The sequence below is a fragment of the Scylla paramamosain genome, chromosome 18 (assembly GCF_035594125.1).
Source record: "Scylla paramamosain isolate STU-SP2022 chromosome 18, ASM3559412v1, whole genome shotgun sequence".
Classification (NCBI taxonomy): Eukaryota; Metazoa; Arthropoda; class Malacostraca; order Decapoda; family Portunidae; genus Scylla; species Scylla paramamosain.
The window spans coordinates 6,090,381-6,100,257 of NC_087168.1; the positions used below are offsets into that span (position 1 = coordinate 6,090,381).

Here is a 9,877-nt window from a genome sequence, read left to right on the forward strand (position 1 = left end):
TTATTGTTGTTATTGTTATTATTATTATTATTATTATTATTATTATTATTATTATTATTATTATTATTATTATTATTACTATTATTATTATTATTACTATTATTATTATTTTTATTATTATTATTATTATTATAATTGTTACTTCCCAAACACTCACACACACGCACTCACGCACATACCCACATGCACCCACACACAAGTACCCACGCGCCTGTGGGCGCGCACATGAGCTGTGAGAGGGTAGTAGATGCAGGCGAGAGGCCTATGTTTGCATGATAAACTACTGCTGACCCAGCACAATGGGCCTGACGCTGGGGATAACAACAACTCTCGTGGGAAGCAAGGACAGACCAGGACAAAAACAAAGTATCTCTGGTGAGCGGAGGCCGTGTGCTCAGCGATCTCCGCCTTCAGGAAGCCTCCCGTCAGCGTCTCCGTCAGTGCCTCGCTGAGGATCGACTCCGTGCCTCGTGACTGACTAAGACTAATGTGTAGTGTCCCGTCTTCAGACTCAGGGAGTGCGGACGCTTGTGCTGTCGGCGCGCCGGGGACATTTCCCGTCGGCGCCTCCGTCATTCCGGGGGGTATTTGGAGTGTATTACAGGAAAAGATAGTATACAGCGAACTAGTTTGACATCTGCAAGTGGAAGCGTCCCGATTGCCACAGCATCGGGCCTTGCACGCAACAAAGCACCGGCCCGAGGGGCGCATGTGACCTCGGACAACTCTACGTATGTTGAATATCATCCTTTACCAACAAACCTCGACAAAGACCAGCGGTGACCACCCCAACTAGTCTAGCCGGTGACCCAGAGCCACAACACCCCTCCTGCACGCCCCTGCCGGCGCCTCTGCCTAGGGAAGGTTGTTCAGTTGACGGTGGCGGACAGCACTCTCCCGTCCCGGCCACCGCGGGAGCAACATCATCGAGGAAGTGGTACCCCAGCTTAGTCGGTGATTTAGAGCAACAATGCCCCTCCTGCACGCCCCTACCGGCACCTCTGCCCAGGGAAGGCAGTGCAGTTGACCATGGTGGACAGCTCGTTCACGTCCCGGCCACCGCAGGAGCAACATCGTCGAGGGTGATGTACTCCAACTTGAGGCATGATTGAGAGGGTCGACAGGCGACCCTGGGGGACCCTCCTTTGCTGTGGGGGCCCAAGGGGGGGACAGGGAGGGTACCCCCCCTGGGCATAGCCGGGGGAATTACTGGCTATGTTATTACCGGCACAGAAGTGTAGAGTGTACACGTGCCCAACCCAACACCTAAAGGTAGAGGTGTCGGGGTTAAAGACATGCCATGCCATTGGCCGGTCGGATAGAACGTAGGTTAGCAGTGGGGGGACGGCAACTCCTAAGGAGTCGCTGGTCCCCCGTTACCGCCCCGTGGGGCGTAACATATTGGCGCAGTGAGTAGGATCTGATCTCGCCTCTGGCATGGCTAGCTTAGCTGTTAGACCTCCAAGACAGGCAGGGAATCGCCCGGTAGTAAGCGCGGGGTGCTCGGCAGCAACAGGTAACGGACCCACCACATCAGAGTATGAATGGATAGAGTGACTGGTTGACTGTGACTTCGTGGCGAGCACTTCCGGATGACTGCAGAGGCCTGTTGGGCTACCACGCGGCCACTGTCGTTAGGGTTTCTTCTGGACGCCGTCGCTGTTCGTTACTGGGAGTGTCTGCGTGTGAGAGGACTAACACTATAGGAGGAGGACAACGGGTCGGCGCATGAGGAAGGGAATAAGGAACCCAGTTCTTGCCAACAGGTGTGGGGTCTGTATCTGCTGTACCGCGGCAGATGGGTGGAGGACAGTACCTGGCCCGCGACCGACCCTTTTCACACTCTTTGTTAGGCGAGCCACTCAGATAATCTATGCATGCCAACGGGGAACGCCTCCCGGGACGTGCCTCGGCCCAGGGCCGACTGTGACACTCCCGTAGGCCCAGCGGGGCATCAAATACGCCAGGCCCGGCGGGGCATCTAATACGCCAGGCCCGGCGGGGCATCAAACACACCACATCGAGGGACAGAGGGACCGTAGGAGAATCAGCCACAACGAGGGATAGAAACACGCCGAGGTGTGGGCACCCCCAGGTATAAACCGAGGTTTAGGATCATAAGGAATGACCCGAAGTATTTGGTAGGTCCTCCCCATTAGGTAGTGGTATGTAGGTAGGATGAGGATGCGGAGGCTGATAGTGGCGCACGCCCCTCCATGGCTCCCGGAAAAGGGCACTACGAACGGCACACCCTACGTTAGGCTCCTCCCTGGCCGCCCATTTAGGCTACTTGGTGGTTTCTTTCTCAGTGCATGACACCTGGCAATACGTTGTGAGCACGATTGTGTACATGGGCAGAGGGATGAATGCCACCATTTCCAACAGGTCTCCTCAGAAGCACTGCAGGCTGTAGCTGAGCGACATGGACGCAAAGCGACCACCTCCCTTCTGTGCTGCCCGGCAGACGATCCAGGAATGGATCAAACTCTTCGAGCTCCACTGCCGGAGGAAGATGAGAAGGCAACCTGGTACCGCCTGACGATCGTTCCCGACAGCAGAGGCCTACCTGACGAATCTCCCAGATGACATTTCCTGGACTCGTTTGCAGAGGAAGCTAATCAAGAACCTGGGCTCAACTCAACTCCACGACAACGCACTGTCACGGCTGCTGGACCTCACCTGGGGCCAAGAGACCGCTCGTGGCCTCGCCAACTGAGCACTCCTGCTGGCGAGCAAGGCGCCGCCTAACTCCTCCTGTGCAACCCAGAGGCGCTTTGCCCGAGAAGGCTTCCTCCTGCCAGTGGCCTCTGCACTGGGCCAACACTGGTGTCAAACTCCCAAGGTACTGTTCTCCAAACTGATCGAGAGAGCTGAGCATCGACTGGGCGTCAACAACTTCCTTCTCTGCAGCTGGGAGCCCCCACACTGAGGACCCCCATGGCTGCTGGGATCTTTAACCTGGTCCCAGGACTGAGCCCTGCTACTGATGCCCTAACTACTGGTGCTGCTCCAGACGCTGGTACGGTGGCCCCATCGTCACCCGCTCACTTTCACAACAGGAACACTCGACACCCAGGTCACCACGCTGAGCGAAGGGGCAGGAGGGGCCGCCGAGATGAACGGAACACCACCGACAATGAAAGGTACCAGTCTTACTTCCGCCGCCTGGATGACGATCAGCAGAGCCCTCGCAGCTAACAAATCGAGATAAGGGAATCGCGGAAAATGCGAGCAGAACTCCTGGCTGAGGCCTGGAGGACCCAGGACTATGCTCATTCCTACCACGCCGAACCGCACAGCAGGAAAGTAACCCCATGGCGGCGTCACCAAACCTTCAACACAGAGGACATCTAGACACGTCACCCGGGGCATGGTCCGCCCATGACAGCTATCCCGCACCCCAGGAGCCCTTGGTGGTGCCATAAGAACTTCACCTTCTGCAGCCGAGGACGGCCCTTGTCATGGAGGGGGTAATGTTACGCCCCAAACACTCACACACACACACACACCTACACCCAAGCACTCACTCACATACCCACATGCAACCACACACAAGTATCCACGCGCCTATGGACGCGCACATGAACTGTGAGAGGACAGTAAATGCAGGCGAGAGGCCTGTGTTTACATGAAGATAGAGGTGTCAAGGGTAAAGACATCCCATGCCATTGGCCGATCGGATAGAACGTAGGTTAGCAGTGGGGGACGGCAACCCCTAAGGAGTCGCCGGTCCCCCGTTATCCGCCGGTGGGGCTAACAATTATTATTATTATTATTATTATTATTATTATTATTATTATTATTATTATTATTATTATTATTATCATTATTATTGTTATTATCATTATTATTATTAATATTATCATTACTATTGTTATTATTATTATCATTATTATTATTATTATTATCATCATCATCGTCATTATGCTCACTATTATTACTACTAGTACTTTTTTTATGTAGGAGGGCCACTGGCTAAAGACAACAAAACTGAGGAAAAAAGGCCCACTTGAGTGCTAATGAATGCAAAACAGAAAAAAAAATACAGATGAAAAGTGTGAAAAGTCTCTCTCTTGAAAGAGTTCAAGGTCATAGGAAGGAGGAAATGCAGAAGTAGGCACGGAGTTCCAGAGTTTATCAGAGAAAAGGATGAATGAGCTCATAATACTGGTTAACTAATGCATTAGAGAGGTGGACAGAATAAGGGTGAAAGGAAGTGCAGAGTCTATGCAGCGAGGCCGCAGGAGGAGGGGGGAAGCATGCAGTTAGCAAGCTCATAAGTGTAGTTAGCTTGAAAATTGTATTCGAAGATAGCAAGAGATGCAGCATTGCGGCGATGAAAGAGGGAGGCTGAAGACAGTTAGAGGAAGTTGCTAGGACGAAATGCTTTTGATTCCATTGTCTGAAAGTGCATTATGAGTGGAACCTCTCAATACATGTGAGGCATCCTCTATACATGGACGGATAAGACCCTTGTACAAAGTTCGCAGCTGTGGGGGTGAGAAAAATTGGAGGAGACGGCTCAGAACGCCTAACTTTATAAATGTTTTAACTTGACATGGACGTGAAATTTACAGTTTAGATTATAAGTAAAGAACAAAACGAGGTTGTTCAGTGTAGAAGAGAACAGTTGAGTGTCACTGAAGAAAAGGGAATAGTTATCTGGAAGGCTGTGACGAGTTGATGGATGGAGGAATTGAGTTTTTTGAGCCATTGAGCAATATTAAGTTTTGCTCTGCCCCAGTCAAAAATTTTAGAGAGATCCGAAGTCAGGCGTTCTTTGGTTTCCCTGCCTCGGTTATTTAATATCTGAAGTGTTGGACGTGTGTCATGTATGAAAAGACGGTGAAAAGTGCATGTATAATCAGCGTAGGAGTGGATAGGACAAGAAGTTTGGTTAAGATCATTGATGAATAATAGGAAAAAAGTCGGTGAGAGGACGGAACCCAGAGGAACACCACAAAACAGTGACCGTTTACTAAACCAGCAACAGAACGGTCAGAAAAGATACTTGAGATGAAGTTAGAGAGAGAAGGATAGAAGCCGTAAGAGGGTAGCTTAGAAATGAAAGCTTTGTGCCAGACCCTAGCAAGAGCTTTTGGAATGTCTAAGGTAATAGTGAAAGTTTCACCAAAATCCCTAAAAGAGAATAACCAAGACTTAGTAAGAAAAGTCAAATCACCAGTAGAACGACCACGATGGAACACATACTGGCAATCAAATATAAGATTGCAAAGTTTAAGAATCTTCCTGTAGAGGATAGACTCAAAATCTTTAGAGATACAGAAAATCAGAGCAATAGGACGGTAGTTTCAGGGATTAGAGCAGTCAATATTTCTAGGAACTGGCTAAATGTAGGTAAACTTCCAACAAGAAGGAAAGGTAGATGTTGATAGACAGAACTGGAAGAATTTGACTAAGTAAAGCATGCACGGAGGCAAAGTTTCGGAAAACAATAGGAGGGACCCCATCAGGTCAGTAAGTCTTCCGAGGGTCAAGGCCAGCGAGGGGGCGGCAGAAAACATCACTGCGAATATCATAATATGTTGCATGAATTAGTTGGAGGATGGAGGAGAGGGAGGAACAGGCCCTGAATCATCCAAGGTAGAGTTTTTACCAAAAGTTTGAACGAAAAGTTTAGCTTTAGAGATAGATGGCAGTGGTGCCATCAGATTGAAATAAGTGAGGTAAGATGAAGAATTAGTTATTACAAATGTTTTCGGCTTGTTACCAAAAGTCACGAGGGAAGTTAGATGTTGAAAGATTTTGATATTTTTTATTGACGAAAAAGTTTTTATCTTGTTGGAGTACAAACCTGGCATGATTCCGGCCAGATATATAAAATGCGCGAGATTCAGGTAATGGAAGGCATAAGTACCTTTTTGAGGGCCACCTCTTTATCATGTATAGCACGAGAACAGACTGGGTTAAACCATGGTTTGGAAGGTTTAGGGGGTAATAAAAGAGTGAGTAATGTGCGCCTCTATGTTACACACTATCTCTTCTGTTATGCGCTCACCACGCAGAGACAGGTCTCTAACTCAAAAGGAAAATCAGAGTAATACCTCCTCAGGTCCTCCCAATTAGTAGATGCAAAATGACAGAGGCACCTAAACTTCAGAGAATCCTGAGGAGGAATTGGAGCGATTGGACAAGATGCAGATATGAGGTTGTAATCGGAGCCCAACAGAGAAAACAGGGTGACAGCATAAGCAGAAGGATTAAAGTTAGGAAATACTCAAGAATGTTGGATGTATCTCCAAGACGGTAAGGAATATGAGTAGGGTGTTGAACTAACTCTAGGTTGTGACAGATAGCAAAGTTAAAGGCTAATTCACCAGATTAGTTAGTGAAGGGAGAAGAAGGCCAAAGCTGGTGGTAAACATTAAGGTCTCCAAGAATGGAGATATCTAGGAAAAGAAAGAGTCAAGATTCCTCTACTTTGGAAGTTAAATAGTCAGACTTTTTTAGTCAGAGCTGTTAGGTGAGAATAAAACAGCACTGATAAATTTAGTTTGAGAATGACTCTGTAGTCGTAGAAAGACGGGAGAAAATTCGTGAGATTCATGAGCGTGGGCACGAGAGAAAGTTAGGTCGTTTGCACATAGACACAACATCCAGCTTTGGACTGAAAATTAGGATAGGGGAAGTAAACGGCAAAAGAGAAGGGACTACTGTCAGTTGTCTCAGACACCTGCGTTTCGGTGAGAAAAAGATGAAATTTAGATCTAAGACCGCGAATCTTGCAGAAATTAATGAAGAAAAGTTGTGGGGTCTGTTAAGACACTTTGGGTCGATACCAGGAGAAGAGCAGTCCGATCTGGGAACGTTTTTGGTCCCTTTCCAGATGGGGACTCCGAGGCTGGTGTATGAGTCACCATATAATTTTGAATTTTTGTATCAGCCATATCATCATTATTACTATTATTATTATTATCGTTGTTATATATATTTCATCATTTCATGTTGCGTGTCCTATTTTGTTCAGTATGCCTCCACATGGTGAATCCGTCCTATTTTTATCTTCTAGTCGTACTCCACTCTCAAAAGGAGCTTCCGCATTTCCTCACATTCCTGACCGGGTCTCTTAGGAGAACACTTGAATTGCCTTCCTCACAGGTCATTGGTCTAATTTCTGGTGACCTGTGATTGGTTCATTTACTCCCATTTGTAGCATCTGATTGGTCTAATTTTCATTTCTACTATTGTTGGGTTCCTTCTGATCCTGATCCGGAAGTTTTACATAAAAAGACTTGTGTATGTAGTTTGAGCCAGTCATCTGAGTTCAGAGGGTCAGAGAGAAAGTCGAAAGCATCAAGTAACGTCTGTCATTTTAGTGTCTCTCAAGTTCACACGTGTACTTTATCTTGACGTCTAAGTGTACATTATTACCATTATTATCTTTAAAAGAAGAAAGGTGATAAGTGTTGTGTGTTTCCTTTATTCGCACATAAAACAATCTAATCACTACCCACGCAACCATATATTAACATTATCGGACAGTCAACGAGCCACCACATCTGTTACTGCTACCATCATCTCAAAACACCACCCAGTAACAACCAGTAAGGTTGGCTATTCATATGTTGTTACTACAACCATAACAGGTGCCACTGTCTACCATCACTACTGCTACTACTACCACTAATTCATCTACTACTACTACTACTACTACTACTACTACTGTATCGTGATATTTTATAATTTGGGATTAACTTGTACTTGTGTTCTTGAAAATCTCATTCCCCACCACTCTCACTTAGTAGTCTGAATGACGTATATTGTGAGAGTTTGTGTTAGTGATCAAATGTAACTCACTCAGCTGAGATTAATCTGGGAAAAATAACAACAAAGTCAGATAGAGGAGGATATTAGCTGAGACAGGAAGTAGAAGGAGACGATAAGTTGGATACAGTAGTGTTAAGTAGTACGGGTAGGAATGACAGCCAATTCGGGAAGGCCAGGTCCCCGCGGAGTGATTCAGGAACTAGAGGGAATAGAGGAGGAACATAAACCCGGCTGGCAACTGGCTGGCTGGCAACAGGCTGGCAGATTGCAGTGAGTGACGACCCACATTCATACAGGTGCGTCTACAATCGGTGGCTACAAGCGACGAGTCTGGATGCCTAGAAGGCGACAGTCTAGTGGGTGCACCGGTATTTTATCTGTGATATCAGCATTCTAGGCTGCTTCCTCACCCCACCTGCAAGGCAGCTTGGCCGTGGATGCCAGGCGCCAGTCACCCTTTGACTCCCACTCTGCTTGGGAGGACGCAAGTCCAGCCACCTTGGTTGGCCGAGGACGGCGCTACCCAGCCTCCCAGATAAGCCAAAGTGGGAATTCCGTAGTCTACCAAGTAGGATAGTTAGAAAAACCTTCCCTTCTCCTGGTCTACACCCAGGGAATCCTCCTCTGCCTGGTTATAGGGGTTAAGATTTCCTATTTGTTGCTGAGTCAAAGTTAACTTAATCCATGTTTTGATGTGATTCTTTTTCTTATTAATTTTCGCCTAGCAAATTCCAGGAAATATTCACTTTCTCACCCGTTATCACTCCCTCAGTAGTGTAATCCAGCTGAGTGGCATAAGTGGTAAGTGTAATTAGGAGGCATTTATTTAATGTTTGTTGATATTGTCAATATATGACCAGACTAACCGCCACATATTTTAGTGTCAACAGTGCTACATAGTGTGGTGCCAGGAGTACCGGCACACTACTACTACTACTACTACTACTACTACTATTACTACTATTACTACTGCTGCTGTTGCTGCTGCTGCTGCTGCTGCTGCTGCTACTACTAGTACTACTACTACTTCTACTACTACTACAGTGCTTCTACAACTGCTGCTGCTGGTGGTGCTGAGTTCTGTGGGTGTACTACTTATCTATCTGGTTTTGTAACCAAATTTCCTCCATTATAATTAAAAGACGTCGAATTAGTTCACACTATTGTTGTGTTATTGCTAAATATCATTAGTATCTATTTATCAATCAATCTATCAATTTTGAGTATAAATTATACTTATTCTTCCCTCCTCCGTGGCCCAGAACTGATGGAAGATCACCATGTATATGACCACGAAGCGCAGGTGTGAAAAAAAAAAAAAAGAACAAGAAGCAAGGCAATAGTCACACAACACTGGAGGACTGGCTGTACTCGTAGGTCTGCGGCGGTGGTCTGCAATGCATATCAGAAATGAACGTGTGGGGGAGTAACTTTGTGTGTTGAGGGAAGAAGAGAGAGAGAGAGAGAGAGAGAGAGAGAGAGAGAGAGAGAGAGAGAGAGTCCTCTATCTTTTGTCAACATATTTTTAAATAGTAAGTTCATCAAGCCCTTTGCATAGTTATTTTTATTATTATTATTATTATTATTATTATTATTATTATTATTATTATTATTATTATTATCATTATTATTATCATTATTATTATTATTATTATTATTATTATTATTATTATTATTATTATTATTATTATTATTATTACTATTATTATTATTATTATTATTATTATTATTACATCTAAATAATGTTTAACGTTCGTTTTCTCTCTGCAGTTAGCGATGACATAAATGTACCTAGTTTATTTCTTAATAACGCAGCCAAACTTGCTTTAATACATTGCTCGCTGTCAACATACTACATGTGTCAGGAACTATTAACACTCAACAGAATCATCCATTAGACTATTAGTAACAGCATGACATAGTTACGTCTTTTTTATGTAAGAGGGGTTACTGGACAGGGACAACAAAAAAAAAAAAAGTATTATAAAAGATAAAGGCTCACTGAAGTCCTAGTCATTAAATAGAGGTCAAAAAGGATAATTCACAGTTGGAGGATAATGGTCTTAAAAGAGCTGAACTCATAAGAAGC

At 45.5% G+C, this 9,877-nt stretch overlaps 1 protein-coding gene across 3 annotated transcripts in view; it reads left to right on the top strand.

The window, feature by feature from the left end:
- Positions 1 to 253: 253 nt before the first annotated feature.
- Positions 254 to 9,877, top strand: part of LOC135109059 (uncharacterized) — a 44,804-nt gene continuing 35,180 nt past the window's right edge. Inside the window, exons 1-2 of one of the 3 annotated variants that reach the window (XM_064020076.1) lie at positions 254 to 8,870; positions 9,051 to 9,320. Coding sequence is in view for 1 of the 3 variants with exons in the window: in XM_064020073.1 (XP_063876143.1) it covers positions 3,462 to 3,470 (9 nt within the window). In the remaining 2 variants the exon portion in view is untranslated. Of the gene's footprint in view, positions 9,321 to 9,877 lie in introns of all 3 variants that reach the window. The other 2 variants (XM_064020075.1, XM_064020073.1) reach the window with 2 other exon arrangements.